Source organism: Penaeus japonicus, unplaced genomic scaffold (genome assembly GCF_977035675.1).
Source record: "Penaeus japonicus unplaced genomic scaffold, GWHDUDI00000001_assembly GWHDUDI00000035, whole genome shotgun sequence".
In the NCBI taxonomy this organism is placed as follows: domain Eukaryota; kingdom Metazoa; phylum Arthropoda; class Malacostraca; order Decapoda; family Penaeidae; genus Penaeus; species Penaeus japonicus.
Genome location: NW_028234437.1, coordinates 18,349,965 through 18,367,464, shown reverse-complemented (window position 1 = coordinate 18,367,464; position 17,500 = coordinate 18,349,965). Strand labels below are relative to the sequence as shown.

General features: G+C 38.3%; 2 protein-coding genes across 2 annotated transcripts in view; one reads left to right on the top strand and one right to left on the bottom strand.

Moving 5' to 3' along the window:
* The window catches only part of LOC122242534 (DNA polymerase iota), an 8,005-nt gene extending 6,655 nt beyond the window's left edge, over positions 1 to 1,350 (bottom strand). Inside the window, exon 1 of the mRNA XM_086531481.1 lies at positions 1,276 to 1,350. The gene's annotated coding sequence lies outside the window, so the exon portion shown is untranslated. The remainder of the gene's footprint in view (positions 1 to 1,275) is intronic.
* Positions 1,351 to 1,733: 383 nt separating this feature from the next.
* The window catches only part of LOC122250777 (Ran GTPase activating protein), a 27,903-nt gene continuing 12,136 nt past the window's right edge, over positions 1,734 to 17,500 (top strand). The window contains exons 1-7 of the mRNA XM_086531285.1: positions 1,734 to 1,914; positions 6,996 to 7,117; positions 8,081 to 8,215; positions 9,280 to 9,393; positions 10,386 to 10,526; positions 10,945 to 11,025; positions 11,170 to 11,281. Coding sequence (XP_086387411.1) covers positions 1,857 to 1,914; positions 6,996 to 7,117; positions 8,081 to 8,215; positions 9,280 to 9,393; positions 10,386 to 10,526; positions 10,945 to 11,025; positions 11,170 to 11,281 — 763 coding nt within the window. The 5' untranslated portion in view covers positions 1,734 to 1,856. The remainder of the gene's footprint in view (positions 1,915 to 6,995; positions 7,118 to 8,080; positions 8,216 to 9,279; positions 9,394 to 10,385; positions 10,527 to 10,944; positions 11,026 to 11,169; positions 11,282 to 17,500) is intronic.

The following is a 17,500-nucleotide window of genomic DNA, read 5'->3' as shown; positions in this document are numbered from 1 at the left end:
AACAAGTCAAAATATATTTTTACCTAAGTTGAAAAAAACCCCTTAAAAATGCCCCAGTTCTTTCATTTTTTTTCATACGCTGTTTTTTTTTTCCCTGTTTTCTTATTGTATTATCAACACGGTTTTCTGCTTCGGGGGTTCAAAGGTTGGCCCTAAACCCTGGGGGTTTCTTTTTTCTCTTTGTTGGTCACATATTTAGGCTTGACACCCTGCCTCAGGGCGGACATCTGCTCCTGCCCGGATATTCCCTTTTATTTTCTTCTTTTCTCCCTCAAAAACTTCTTCTGCCGTTCTGGGTTTCCCTTTTGCCCTGCCGGCTGATTTTCCTTCTTATCAGGGTTTTCCCACTGTCTCTTGTGGTTCCTCTTCAGCACCTCCTTCTCCTTCTTCCTCAGTTCGCTGATGAATTGATATTTATGCTCCCCCCTTCCCCCCCTGCCCCCGCCGGCCCGGAGATGTCTAACCCTGGGAATCTCTCTGGATTGGTTTTTTTTTTGGGGGGTCTTCTGATGCGGGTCCAAATACCTCATGCGTGGCGCCCTCCTCCTCATCAGCGGCATCTCTGGTGGTCGGTTCTTATTGGTGCGGCTGTAGTATTTTGGTCCGTGAACGACACGCTGACTACCTTCCTTAAGCACCTTCCGGTTGAAGTCTTTAGTGCCGATCTTTTTCTTTGAAATTTTTTTCAAGTTTTTTTCCATGACTTCTGACGAAAACTTTTTTGTTTTTTCTCCCCCTTCTTCATCATCCCCCCCCATCCTTTTTTTCCCGTCCTCCTCCTCTTCATCATTGTCACTTTCCTCTTCCTCCATTTCTTCCTCCTCTTCATGAATATCACTTTCTAGCTTATCATCATCAAAGTAAATATGTTTTTTCTTGTGCGGGAATTTGTTCATCTGATATTTCCCCCAAACCCCAGTCTGGGCCATCCTCCTCCTATATGAAGACCGCCCGCAAATCAGCGGGCCCCCCCCCCGATGGTATCAGGGGTGCCTAATAAACTTCCCTTTAAATATTTTGCAAGAGGGTTTAAAAACCCTTATGATTAGGGTTTTTGATGGAGCCCAAATATACGGAGGTCAAGCAATGATATGCTCTCCGCAACACGTGTGTGTGTTCTACTGAACGTAAACAATCGTCAGCTGATGAAGGTTTGATAATTATGGATTGATTTCTTTATAAATAATTCCTGAATTGTGGAATACATGGAGGTACATACATTATAACTGTTTCATTAAGGGGAATAGATAAGAAACTCATCTAGAAAGGACTTACCTTTTCGAGAAAAAGGGCAAAAGTCTATTGCATAATATTGGTACCGTTTTTCGATTTTCTCTGTAAAGGGATTATAAGGTTATATTTTTAACGTTTAATGATTAAAGTGTTTATTTGGTATCATTTTAATTATTAGTTAAAATGAATGTCAGATTTGTAAATTATTATAACAAAATTTTCTTTTCTATCTCTTTTTAAATTAAAACCCCTTTTTTTTAAAAATTTTTTTTCCCGGTTTTTTTTAGGATATTTTTTTTGGGGGTTTTTTTTTTATATTTTGGTTTAAATTTTTTTTTATTTTTTTGCATTTTTTTTGCTTTACATTTAAAAAAAAAAAAAAGCAATAAGATTAGAAGGGAAATTAAAAGAAACCTTTTTTAAAAAAAAACCAAAAAAAAAAAAATAAAAGGTAAAAAAAAAACCAGTGAAAATACAGGAAAATTTCTGAGAACTACAACTGTCAAATATTCCCAATGTTGTTATTCGAATGTGGCTTCTGCCGCGCGAAAGCATAACATCCACTTATTCCGATTTATCGCTACTTTTTCACTTCCAAGACAACAAAATAGAGGCTCGCTATCATGGCATCCACACTGAGCTTTGCTGGACAGAATAACAAGTGGAATACAGCTGAAGATGGTAAGTTTGCCGTTTGTTAAGAGAATTGGTGTTGTCCAGGGGAGTTGAGAGACGTTACTTGGTCATAATTTCACTTGATATATACCAACATTCTCGTGTTTTCTGGAACCTAATAGCTCGAGATTAGTTCCAATTATAAAGTTATTTTCAAGCTTGTTTCCCGGTTGTCTCCATTCATAACAGTTGTTTTATTAGTTTTTTTCTCATGAACATGGCTAGTGGAAGAGCGCCTTTTTTCTGTGTTGGTATGGGCAAAAGTACAAAAACCGACTAACCGGAATCGGTCTTTACAAAGTGTGTAAGTTTTGTTTTGTTATAAAAGAAAGAAAGAAAGAAAGAAGAAAACTATTAGAAAATTAATAAGTAACTTCTCAAATGACAGCGATGTGCGTTCTTCTGCTACATGTTCAGACTGAACTCCCCGAGGGCAAAGAAGGCCTTGTGTGAGAATGCATGACAAGGATCTGTTTGTGCCAATGTAAACAAAGCAGATTCACTTTTGGTACTGCGGGGGTATTTTGTCGAAGGCCAGATTAGTGTTGGGAGGGTGGGGCAGATTGATTATATTATGAGTGAAGATTTTTGTAAAATTTACTTGGTAGGAATGGCCTATCCACATAGAATTTATAAGGTGTATATTTGTGCATTTGGATTTAGTTGAGATACCAGTGATCATATAGGGCAGGAGATGTCAGGGTGTGTTTGTGTGTGTGTGTGATTGAGTGTAGTTTGAGATTGGTTGTGGAATAGTGTGTTTTAGTAGTGTTCGTGAGTGATTAGGAGTTTGTGAGTGTGGTGTTAGTGTGTGAGTGTGATTGGGTATTTGTGTGATTATTATGTGTGAGTGATTGGGTGTGTGGAGTTTGAGTTTTTGAGTGATGGAGATGAGTGGTGTATAGTAGTGTTATATATGAGTTTTATAGAGATTGTGATAATAGATGTATGATGAGTGAGAGATGTGTGGTGATGGTGTGAGTGTGTGTGTAGGAGTGTGAGATGTGAGGAGTTGTGATATGTGATAGTAGAGGTAGAGTATAGAGTGTGTGAGATTGTGTTAGAGTGATAGAGAGGAGAAAGAGTGAGAGCGAGATTGAAGTGAGAGTGTGTGAAGAGGAGATGAGTGATTGTTAAGAGAGATGGTGAGTGTGTGGATTGAGAGTGAGTTGATTTTGTGTGATGTGTGAGAGGTGTGATTTGGTTTGATATGAGTGTTTTATTGTGTGAGTGAGAGTTAAGTGTGTGAGATTGTTATTTTGTGAGAGAGTGAGTGTAATTAGATAGTGAGGTGTGAGAGTTAAAGTGTGTGTTAGAGAGTGTAGTTTTTGAGAGATTTTAGTTGTGTTGTTGTTGTGTGGAGATAGTGATTTTTTTTGAGAGGAGTGTGCTGTGAGTGAGATTAGTTAGAGATATTTAGAGGGGTAGTAGTTGAGTGTGTATGGTTTGAGTTAGTGGTAGAGTATTGTGTTTTGTTTTAGTGTAGTGAGTGGGTGTATGTGTGATGATATATAGTTTGAGTGTGTTTTTGTGTATAAGTTTGTGAGAGATATAATTAGATATTTATAGTATGTGTTAGAGTTTTTGAGAGACGATGTGTGAGGGTGGTGTTTTGTGTAGATGTGTGAGTGTTAGAAGTGAGAAATGATAGAGTGCTGGACATTATGATAGGATATGGTGAGTGTTTATTGGATGGGTGTGGTTAAATAAGGTAGAGTTGTGTTATAGGAGGGGTGTGGGGGTTGGAGTTATTGAGATTGTTAGATGATTGTAGGTTGAGATGTGGGTGTATTGTGGGGTGTAGTGTGGGTGTTGTGGGTGTGTTGACGTGGGAGATTGTGGGTTTGGAGAGGGTGTGTGTGATGTGAGTGGAGTGTGTGTGAGTGGTGAGAGGTGTGTGAGTGTGAGTTGTGGTGGTGGTGAGATGTGTGGTGAGTGTGAGTGGTGTGGGTGGTGTGTATAAGTGAGTGGTTGAGGGTGAGGGAGGTGTTGTGTGGAGGGGTGTGAGGGTGGTGGTTGAGGTTGGGTGTGAGAGGGAGGAGTGTGAGGAGTGGAGAGTGGGTGGAGAGGTGAGGCTGGAGGGTTGGGTGGTGTTATTGTTGTGGGAGTGTGGGTGGTGTGAGTGGTGGGGTGTGGGGATTAAGAGTTGAGGGGTGAAGTTGTTGGTGGAGTGTTTTGGTGTGTGAGGGTGGTGTCAGAGTGGTTGAGGTTGGTGGAGTAGTTGTGTTTTAGTGGTGGAGGGTGTGTGTGGGTGGGTGTGTTTGTGTTATATGACTTTGATGTGAGGGGTGGGGGGGTTTGATCGAGTTATTGTGTTGAGGGGGGAGTGGATTGTTTGGTGTGGGTGGTTGGTGTGTGAGAGGTTGTGGTGTGCGAGGTGGGGTGTTATAATGTGGTGGGGTTGGGTGTTTTGGTGGGTGTTGGTTTTTGGGGTGAGTGAGTGGGGGGGGGGATGGTGGGTGTGTGAGTGTTGGGGTGGTGTGGAGGGTGGGCTTGATAATTAGTGTGAGGAGGGGGAGAGTGGGGTGTGTGTTGTGTGGTGTTGGTGGTGGGAGGTGTGTGTGTGTGTGTTGGGAGTGTGTGGGTGTGGTGTGATGCGAAGATGTAGCGTGAAGCTGGTGTGTGTGTGTGAGTGTGGGGAGGTGTGATTGATGGCCGAGCGCGAGAGTAGACGGCAAGTCGCGCGAGCGCAGGAGAGAGACGAGAAGCGAAGCACGCGGGCGGGGCGACGCCCGAAAGAACAACCAGCCCGTAAAGGCGCAGTGGCCGCGACGCGCAAGGCAGCGAACAGGAAGGAAGAGGTGAGAGCGGTAGACAGAAAAAGGGACGGTGCGGACGAGAGAAGGACGCGAGCGGGTCGCGAGCGAGGACCGCGCAGAGAACCCAGGGACAGGCACGGCTCCTGGGTAAAACCACCGCACCGCACGCGGACGCGGACCCGGCCGAAAGGCACACACATTGGCAGCGGAAGGCACCCAGGGGGCTGGAAGAGGGAGTGGCAATCGTAGTACCAGACCCATGTGAGAAACGGCGGGAGGGGGCGGCGCAAGAACCGCCGGGGGCGGCGCGCGGTGGGCACGAGCCGGGGTGTGGACGGCCGAGCACGGGTGCATCCCATGAGCCGGGGGGGGTCGGGTGGGGTTGGCCGTGCGCGGTCCAGTGCGGGGCGGCGCACGAGCGCGCGCGCGACGAGGCGCGGCCGAGGCGCGAACGCCAGGATGCAAGCGCGCGACGAGCGCGCGCGCACGACAGGAGGTCAGAGGAGACGGGCGCGGAAAGGGCGAGGGTTGCGCCGAACAAGAGCGATGCGGCGGACAGCGACGAGTCGCGGCGACGCGAGCGAGCAGACCGCGCTGCGCGGCGCTAGCCGCGGCGCGATAAGGACGAACGGCGCGCGCGGGAGAGGGCGAGGGGAGAGGGAGCGGGCGGGGGGGGGACCATGCGAGTCGAGAGGGGGGGCCCGCGCGCGCCAGCCAGGGCGCGCCCCGGATCGAGCGCGCGACGCGCGACGGCGCAGCGCGAGAGCAAGCGGCCACGCCGAGAGGAAGGAACGGAGTACGGAAGGCAAAACAACCAGGAGACCGAGAGAGCCGACGGCCGCGACAAGCGCGAGCGCGCGCGAGAGCGAGCGCGAGTCGAGAGAGAGATAGGGCGGAGCAGAGCTAGGAGAGAGCGCGCAGCTCCTCGCACTTCAGCGCGCGGTAGGAACGACTACGCTCGGGGGCGCGCGAGCTCGCTCGCTGGGCTAGGATGAATGCTAGGCGCGTCGCGCGAGCGAGGCGAGAGAGCCGCGAGCGAGTCTCGGCGCGCGGCGAGAGAGCAGTAGAGAGAGCTAGACGAGGGCAGAGAGAGAGCAGCGCGCGCGCGCGCAGAGAGCGCAGAGCGCTGATCGAGCGCGAGCCGCGAGCGAGCGCGGAGCGCGCGCTAGCTCGACGGCGAACTCGCGAGGACACGCGAGAGCGCGCGCGCGAGCTCGTCGCGCTGCGCGCTCGCGATGGCGATCGCGCTAGCGCCCGCGCACGCGCATCCGCGCACAAACGAGGAGAGAAGCCACCCGCAGCAGGAAAAAACAAGACGCAGCAGAGCGCCGAGAGCGCCTATCGCGAGAGCGCGTGCGCGCGAGCGAGCGCGAAGAGAGGATGCGCGCAGAGAGCAGCCAGCGGAAGCGGACGAGCGCGCGAGAGCGAGAGCAGGGCGCCAAAGCGCAAGAGGCACTGGCGACCGAGCCCGCAAAGGACCGCCCCACACGAGCCGCGCCGGCGCCCGAGCCAGACCGCAGACCGGAAGGCAACAGACCGCCCCGCAAGCCCTTACCGCCCTTCCTCCCGCCCGCCCGGGCCCCCCCCCCCTCCCCTCCCACTCCCTCCCTTCTCCCTCCCTCCCCCCCATCACCTCCCTCTCCCTCCTCCCTCTTCCCTCCCTCCCTCCCTCCCTCCCCCCCTCCTTACCCTCCCTCTCCCTTCCCTCCATTCCTCTTCTCTCTCTCTCTTTCTCTCTTCTTTTTCTCTCTCTCTTCTCTCTTCTCTCATCTCTCTCTGTCTCTCTCTTCTCTCTCTCTTCGCTCTCTCTCTCTTTTTACTCTTCTCTCACTCTTTCTTTCTCTTCCTTCTCTCTCCCTCTCTCTCTCTCTCTCTTCTCTCTCCTCTCTCTCTCTTTTTTTCTCTCTCTTCTTTCCCTCTCTCTCTCTCTCTCTCTCTCTCTCTTTCTCTCTCTCCTCTCCCCCTCTCCCTCTCCCTCTCCCTCTCCCCTCCCTTCCCTCTCCTTCCCCCTTTCCCTTTTCCTTTCCCCCCCCCCTTCCCCCCCCCTCTCCCTCTCCCTCTCCCTCCCCCTCCCCCTCCCTCTCCCTCTCTTCCTCCTTCCTCATCTCTCTCTTTCTGCCTCTTTTTCCATTTTTCTCTTTCTTTCTCTCCCCCTTTCCTCTCCCTCTCTTTTCCTACCTCCCTCCCTCCCTCTCTCCCTCCCTCCCCTTCCCCCCCTCCCCCTCCCTCCCTCCCTGTCTTTCACTCACTTGATTATTTTTTCGTTTTTATATATTTATTATTATTTCATTATATTATCCATCTCAATGTTTGCCTTTGCTTTGGCAGTCAAGGCAGCAGCAGAAGCCATTCGGAACCACGAGGACTTGAGGGTGGGGGGGTGGAGGCCAAAAACCCCTTGGTGTCGAGGCGGCCAAAGGGGATGGGGTTTCGTGGCCCCACACCCGGGGGTTTGAGCGAGGACTGGAAGGAATTTTTTTTACCCGGTGCTTTTAAAAATGAGATTCCCGGGGGCACTGGAAGGATTTTCCAAAAGGGGTTTCTTGAAGGGCATGGATGTGTCATTATTTGTGGGTTTTAATCTTTATTTAGTAATTAGGAAGACCATTAACAAATAGAGACAATTGCTATATATTGGTATAGACAGACATGCAGACAGAGAAATATAGAAGATAGATAGATAAGTAGACAGGCAAGTTAGATAGATAGAAAAATAGATAGCAAAATTGTAAAAAATGAAATGTTTATTTTTTTGTTTAAAAAAGGAAAAAAAAGTTTAAAAAAAATTGAAATTTAATTCCGGGAATTTTTCACTTGTAGCATGATTGGAAAAAGGAAAAGGGTTTTAAACAAAACATTGTTTTTCTTTGTTTATTTTTAGAAATAGTGAGTGTTGGGAAAAATTTATCCAAAATTAAACCCTTTTATTGTGATGATAATAGAACCTTACCACCAAGAAATGAAGAAAATTACCTCTTGCCAATCCATACTTTTTTTCAGTAATTGGTGAGAAAAAGAGTGGAATTGGTTTTGGGTAATTTGGGTCATATTTTACCTTATTTTGTGGGGGAAAACGTCTGTAGTGCCCCAAAGCCTGGTTATATATTATCTAAACTAGACCAAAATTTTCATATTGGGCTCTAGAGGCATCACAAACAAAAAATGTTATTAGATATTTTTAGAAAATTGTATTAGTTCCACAGAGAATTACTAGAAACTCAAGAAATTGTTTTTATTTCACATTATATTTGTTGAACGGTAGACCAGAACTATAGATATGTGTATGTAAATGTCCATACTTAAAAATTGAACCAAACATGGCTTTAAAAAAAAAAAAAAGAAGACAGGTAAGCCTCTAAAATAAAGTTAAAACCATAAAATGGTGAAGTCATACAATCCCTCTCCTCTTGTAGCGCCACCTGTTCTCTGGCCTGATGCGTGCTGGTGCCAAGCTGAAGGAACTGGACCTTAGTGACAATGCCCTTGGCCCCGTGGGTGTAGAGGGCATGGTGGAGTTCATGTCGTCTCATGTCTGCTATTCTCTCCAGGTTAGTATTCCTGTAATGAACAGAGATCATTCTGATTGATTTGGAAAAGGTATGTATGGTCTTGAAAAAATCTACGATACAGGATATGATGTATTCTGCAATCTATTCATTTCATTTTATACATTTTCTGTTCATGTAATGTTACCAGCAGGTGTGATTCAGAAGATATATTGATGTAATGCAGGACTGCTGTCTTCATTACTTTTTCCTTTTTTTTTAAAATTATTTTATACTCTTAGACAAAACTCAGAGATAAAGTAGATGTTGTGTTTGATCTTTTTGAAGACATTCAAGTTGAATGATCATTTTAACCATTTTTATGCGGCGATAGTGAGAAATAGTGAGCAATTCTCATAAACCATCAGCATTTCTGAGATGTTTTTAGTTCTATGTACTTTTTCATACACATTTTTCATAGTTTAATAGCAAAATGAGTTTCCAGAAGATACCATTAATAAATTGTAGAGTAGGATACATTTGCTTGCCCAGTCCCAAGAATGGGCACTAGTACCACCTACCTTTCCCACTCTCTTTCATTCACTCATCATAAAACTAGAGACATTTTTGTATTAATAATTTATTTGTGTTGTACTGTATTTCCAGATTTATGTGTGTCATATGACAGACTCTGTCAATACTGCAGTTGACTAAAATTGTATCTCATTATTTTCTTATACTCAATGTGATAGAAGTATTGCTGTTTTATTGGAGGACAAAAAGCAACTTTCATATTCTTGTATTTGTGTAATGTCGTAAACAAATACAGAAAAATAACCATCCACAATGAAGATAACATGAAGAGAAGGAGAAGAGGAAGGAAACCTGTGCTTATAACTGTGAATGCCACAGCACAAGGATACTTACCAGATAAAGTGTTAATCATTACTAGAATACTATTAAATGTAGGATTTTAATCTTGAAAAAAAAAAAAGTCTGGATGATTGAATCTTTAAATAAATTCAAGGGACTTATGATCTAAAATATAACTCATTCAGTACCCATTCAGGAAAGGGACAATAATAAATAATCTTTGAGTACAAGTAACACCTCTATTCTGACTGCAGGAGCTGAGATTAAACAACAATGGACTTGGCATAAAGGGAGGCACTATGCTTGCTGAATCTCTTATGAAGCTCGTGGCTAATGCCAAAGCTGCAGGTACTCCACTCACTCTTAAGGTTAGTCAGTAGAAATCTTTTTGTTTTATAGATTAAGTGACTTCATTATCTGTTTACTCGATTGTTTTTTTTTTTTTCACAATTACTGTTACTGTTGTGTATTGGTGTGTTAGTTAAGCCCTTACGGGTTTTCATATGTCATAGGATATATTTAACCCACTGATGCCAGGGAGATACTGTCCACAATGGTTTCCATTCTCTCTCTCTCTCTCTCTCTCTCTCTCTCTCTCTCTCTCTCTCTCTCTCTCTCTCTCTCTCTCTCTCTCTTCTCTCCTCTCCCCTCTCGTCTCCTTCTCCACTCCTCTCCTCTCTCACCTTTTTAACCCTCTCTGGACGGTTGTACACGTACTGTACCGCCATGTCAAAAGCCAAGTGGCCGTTACCGGACAGTATTGTGCCAGCCATTTAATTGATTTAGGCCTAAGCGTTCGAAAGACCCGGCATTGTGACATTCAAGGCTAGAATGCCCCCGTCGTGAGTGGGTTAAGCATGGAATAAAGTAGGCCTACCTGTTATCATCATCGCCATCTTTATTTTTATGATTATGTATGATTATAATCATGATTATTTTTGTTATCTTTATTATTATCCTTCTTAGTATTATGATAATCTTACTAACTATGATTATAGTAATGAAAATAAACTTAACATTCCCCCCAAAACACAGAATGGTGTAAACAGGTGATGTTAGGCAGGCCTACTATCTCTACAAATATATAATAAAACAAAACCATAGTGGGCAGTACATGTATACATGTACTCCTGGCATCAAAGAATTAACAATATCCTTCAAGCAAGATCCAACCAGTTTTCAGTTAGGGGAACTTTACTGACCATCATTGTCAAGTGTAACATAGATGCTTATGTTATGCCAAGTAGGGAAAGCTAGTTTTGTAACTTGTACAGATTAAGATATCACTTCCAATGAAGATGACAAATTATGCTTATGTGATACTCAATCAGCCATATAATGTCTGATACCATTATGACAGGTGGTGTTTATAGCTAGGCACGGTCGGTATAAAACCAGGTCTCCAGGAGAAGCACGCAGGCGGCTCTTAGTTTATGCAAAGTGTCTTCAAGGACTGAAGGACACGCTGGAAGCCCGACCGTTGCTCCATGCCTCTAGAATGGCTACTCTTCTCACGAGGGGAAGCGCTTAGCAGCAACTCTTGATGCAGAATGCTCATCAGTTTACCAACAAAGAACCTCCGATGAATAAATCCTCCAATGAATAAGTGAGCTCTTACTAAGATGCAACGAGTTATATGTACATCCTGACCTTTTGTAGAATTAAAGTATGAACATAAGTGGTTGTGATTGATGTGAGAATGAGTGTAGGTTCGGGCTGACTGGGAATCTTCATTTTGTGTTTGTGCAGTTTCTTGTTGGGAAAGCGACTTCTTAACCCCGAAAGCGTTGCTCAGAACTAACCGAGGGATTAAGAATGGCTAGCAATTGAATTTAATGTGCCAAAATTAGTCGATCAGCCAGAGACAACCTGCCGAAGCTGATAATTTGCAATAATCATCCCCCTAGTCTCTCGCGCAGAATGATTGCCCTCACAAAACAAAAACAGCTGGAGCCAAGATGATTGCCAAAGCCTTAGCTCCAGGGCACGAGAATCTGAGGTTTGTTTAGTGTTCACATGCACTATGAAGTTCTCATTCAGTGCAGATATACCTCAGTATTGACATCGCCATATTAAAACTTATGTTTTATGTCTATGTGCACATAGGGTTCTGCTAAATCTCTAATTAGGACGTTCTGTTACAGGAACTGTTCTTGGATAGTAATGAAATTAACATCAAAGGTGGAATTGCGATAGCAGAAGCGATGGAGAATAAGAAGAACCTGGAGAAACTCATGCTGGACTGTAATCAGTTTGGTGAGTGACTTTTCGTTATTGAAAATTTGTTCTTGCAGTTATGAACTGAATAGTTGGCTACCCCCATATGCCATAAGAAAAGGCATAGTCGGAGTCTTATGGTTAGTTGAAAAAATATTGTATTATTCAGGCTGTATATAATATATATACTATATATATGATATATATATATCATATATATATATACTATACGATATTTATATTTTATATTGATACTTTATATATATTTATATATTATATAACATATTTTATTGTATATATATTTCATATCTCCTTTATCATTAGACATACTACATATTAGTTTCAGTTCAGACAGATATGCGAGTGATCTCGCTTGTGTGTGCTGGGCTATATCCCATGCTCAAGGGCAGCCCGGGCCCTCTGCCAGCTATGAGTGCTGACTCAGGCTTATCTAATTCTTCACTCGTATACATTATACATATCACATAGTAGATGTATATTTATATGTATATGTATTATATGTATATGTGATACTAGTTATCAATATAAATATGTAAGCGATAGTATAATATATTTATTATACTATATATATATACATATATGTGATATATATATATATTTATAATTATATATATATCAGTATAGTATATAATATATATATATATATATATATTATATATATTATATATCCTCATATATATATATATATTTATATATTATAGGTATATATATATATATATATAATGGTTATATATATATTATATAATATAGTATATATGCTATATAACATATACTATATATATACTTATACTAATATATATAATTATTATTTATATACTGTATACTATATAATATGACATATATACTATATATGTAATATATATAGTTATATAGTGTATGATATATTATATATTGTATATATAGTATATCGGTATCGGCTATATATATATATATATATGTATATATATATCATATATATGATAATATATATATATATATATATATATATCATATATTAATATATATATAGTTTCATATATATAATAGGTCAGTGTTTTATATATACATATATATATATATATACTTATACGATATATCATATTATATATATTACAACCATACTATATATCTATTCGAAAACATATATATAGACTATATACTACTTTAGCATATATACATACTATATATATTCATATCATATATATATATATACTATACATATATGTATCGGATATATTTATATATATATTGTGATATTCTAAACTATGATATATATTATATAGATAGGAGAGCAGAAAGATATCATATATAGTTAGACCTATATATATTAGAATATACAGTATAATATAACTTATATATATATATATATATAAAAAATATATAGTATATATACTAGTATATATATGGAAGGAATATATTATAATGAATATCAACCTCATCACTACTATATATTTATATATATAATAGATAGGTAGGTAATATATATATGTATACAATCATGAATATCCTATATATATATATAACTATATATATATATATATATTAAAATTTATGTATACCGTTCATATATATATATATATCCAATATATATATATATAATATAGTATTAACATTCATGAGTATATATATCTATTTTATATATATATTTATATATATGACTGGACTATAATATATATTAATATATATATATAATAATGTATATAAATATAGATATATATATATATATAATATATATATATATATATATATATATATGTGGCTATATATTATAGTATATATATATATGTAGTATATATAGTTTATATATATATGTATATATATAGATATATATATGTATATCATATATATATATATATATATATATAATATATATATATGCTATATATATATATATATATATTAATATATACTGGTATATATATATAGATATATATATATATATGTATAATATATATATATATATATATACTACTATCATATGTATATGTATAAATTAGTATATATATTATATATTATATATATTAACAATATATATATGTATACATTCATAATATATATATATGATATGTATACATTCATATATATATATATCTATATATGTATACATTCATATATTATATTATATATTTATAACATTCATATATATATTAATATAATATGTATACTTTCATATATATATATATATATATATATAAGATATATTATATTTAATATTTATATATATATATATATATATACTCCTTCATAAATTATATAGTATATGTATACCACTTCATATATATATATATAAGATATATATATAAAATTATATAGTATATATATCACATTCATATATACTATTTAGTATATATATACTATATATATATATATATATATATAATATATAAACTACATTGCATATACTAATATATATATATATATATATATATATATATATATATAATACAATCTCAAATAATTATATATATATATTATATATAATATATTTATTGAATGATATATATGCTATACATTCATATATAGTAATACATATATATATTATATAATCATAGTATATATATATATATATATATGTATCTAGTGATATAGTATATTACTATATAATATACCCACATTCATATAATATTATATATATAATATAATTGTATACATTCATAATATATATACATACTATAATATATATAATATTAAATATATATACTATATTATATATAATATTTATATATATTATAAAATATATATATATATATTATATTAATATATAATATATATATATATATATAATATACTAGATTATATATATATTAATATATATATATTCTATACATTCACTATATATTAATCATATTATAAATATATATATATTATATATATATATATATATACGCTATATTAATATAATATAGCTATAAATCATATATAATATATATTACATATATGTATACATGTTATATATATATATCCATGTATCACAATTCATATCATATAATTTTAGTGATATATAATAATATTATATACATTCATATATACTATATTAATATTATATACTATATATATTTTTTCATAATTATATATATATATATAAAAACTGTATACATTCATATATATATTGTTTTCCGATAAATATATATATATATATGACTATGATATATATTAATATATACATTATTATATATATATAATATATATATATATATATATACTGTTAATTTCATATATATATACAATATATATATAATATATACTATATATAGGTATATAGATTATTTATATATATATTTAATATATAGTATATATATATATATATTAACATATATATGTATACAATCATATATATAATCTACCATATTAATATATTACATCATACATATATAAATATTATACATACTATTGATTATATATATATATTATATATATATATATATATATATATATATATAAGAATATATATATAAAACTATATATATAATTTATATATATAATATATATATATATATATTATATAATATTATTATTATATATATATATATATATATATTATATATATATATATATATATTTATAGTAACAAGTATGAAAAGGTCATGAATGAGACTGACTTGAAAATGATACCAGAACACACGCAAGATTTATATTTGACGCGTTTTCGACGGAAGAGAGTCTTTCACAAAAATACATAAACAAGTGAAAACATAGAAACGAATAGTATATATCAAATTAGTGAGAGCTGTGGTTCACCTGACCTTCCTGACCTGTGTATGGTTTATCTGCATAATTGATGCTTGCCGCCGGCGAACCTTGGACAGTTTAAATCTCCCCGACGCAGTGTTCATATTTTCTCTGTCTTTGATTTCTTTTATTTTTTTTTGTCTGCGATGTATGCAGCTTCCATAAACTTCTAGCCTTTGCTTTTGTAATCCTTTTGGCTGACGATTATTCGGCTTCCTTTCCAATCATGGTAGGATTGGGTGTGTAAGCATCTCATTCTACGTGTGCACCATGGGTTGGAGAAAGTACTGTTGGTGACGGAATGTATTGCTTGAATGCTCGTGTCATCCTGGTGTTCGCAAAGCACGTCCTGTTTCGCCGCCGCGTAAATACGCTGCTTTTTCGCATGTAAGAATGCATGGGTAGTACAGTAAACAGCAAACTGTCGGGGTTGCTCTTGTGAAGCGGTAGTTTTTTGCTTGTGTCTTGCCAAATCTCCGTTACTTAATCTCATAATCATTTACGCCCGCGTTCACCCCTCGTGTTTTTACCTAAGTTCACGTTTAAGGTACGAGAGTACCTGCTTGTCCGGGATAAATCTCGGAGATTGTATGTTACATGAAGGTCTAAGTTTCAAGAAACCTTAGGGTTGACTGCACGATCGTTTTCTGCTTGTAATGGTCATGTGTTTCCGCTTTTTCTGAGGTTTTAGCAAGAAACTATTGGAAAGGTGGGCGGTGTTTTACAAAGGAGTCTGCTTATGTATTTAATTTTCCTCCTCATAAGAAATTCAGGGCTGCAAATCCTTATGTGCTTCTCTTAGGAAGAAACCTAATGACTCACCCTCCTCTTGACTTTGTATTGTTTTTACTGCTGTGGTGCGTGTAATTAGTTAGAGTAATGGATATTTGTAATCTCATCTTTATTAGTCGGCTTTCTGTATTATCAGAGAAAGTAACGCACCAGGCCAACGTCGTCACTACGCGATGGATCAGAAGGTCTAGGAAGAGTAGCTTGATTCTGGACCAATTTGCTTCTTCCTCTACGGTAAATGAATTTTGTGATGGACGGCGTTTTAGCAGCTTCAGCGCGTTTCGTTTGTTTTGTTCTTTGAAGCCGGTAAAGCACGTCCTCCTGGGACGACGACAAGGGACGACGTCCAGGACCTAACATCATCTACGATGTGTTGCCTTGTTGATTGGAAGTGCATGCCAATTATGTCTCTGTTGTGAGTTCCTTTTCTTTCCATTGAGTTTCCATGAAGATGCAGGCCCAGACCAGAGAAGAGAACCGCGCTTAATGGGTGAAAACCCATATAGCTAGATCACTGGTTTGTTGGTCTTCCTATCTCCTGCAAATTCGAGAAGGAATACCCGAAAATTCACACACAGCCTTTCACGAGTCGTATATTTAAGCTCACGCTTGGGTGGTTAGAAGGTAATAATAGATGTATGTGACTCATCATCCTGGTGGTTAGGTTGTTGACGAACTCTTTCTGCTGGCTTGGATCGCACCATCTGTTGGGAATCATTGGTGAATGGCCTTGGAAATCGAACTCGCCATCCTTTTTGTTCTTATATCACAAGATTTCTGAATGGACGTTTTGATGAGGTCGTCATAGATTCTTGAGGTAGGAATCTCTGATGGACTCCCATTAGCGCCAAGAGAGGGGTCTGGCCAGACACTTAGCTCAGACGTGGTACCATGAGGGAAGCGCTGCCAATGCACAGAAGGGTGGATCGGTCTCATAGAAGACCTGGCTTGTGTTTAATCGTACAGGTCCTGAGAGACCTCTCATGGAAGGGGAGGGTATTTTCGGGGGGACACTACCCCTCCAGGAGATGAGGCGATAGGAAGGGAGGAGTTTTCCCCGGGCAGAGTTGCTAGAAAGTATATATCCTCTGCCTTCTTCTGGTGAATAAGGATGGACACTTCCTTCTAGGCATCTCCTCGATCGTACCTTTCCTGGTAAACAGAATGCCTTCGGACAGTTGTAAAGCGTTCATTTTTACATTGTAGATCACTATTATCCATAATCAAAAACAATACCCCCACTTTTGTCAGCCTGTGTGATTTGACGGATTGTTCTTGTCTGCACCGAGACCTTCTTTCAGGACCCCCCGTGATTTGTGTATCTTAGCGGAGGTTCCGGCAGGGGGAACAACGCGAAGACGCTTCAGCCATTACAGCATATGTAGTAATCCCTTGAATGAATCCTTTTTCCAATGTCACTGTCCGTTACCAACTGTTTGTCCTCGGTCGTTGTTCGAGATTATTGTAGGCGAATTTATATTGTTAAATCCCTGCTGTCCTGCCCGGTGCTGGGGAATTTTAGACCAAGAAGATGAAGCATACCTTCTCAGTATTGCGTTTAAGACGCTACTGTTTGATAAGTTCCGTAACAGAGTGATGATCTATATATATATATGATTATATTATGATATATATATATTTATATATATAGTTATTATATATATATATATATAGATAATATATATATATGATATTTTATTATTTCATATTTTCAATATATTATATATATACTATATA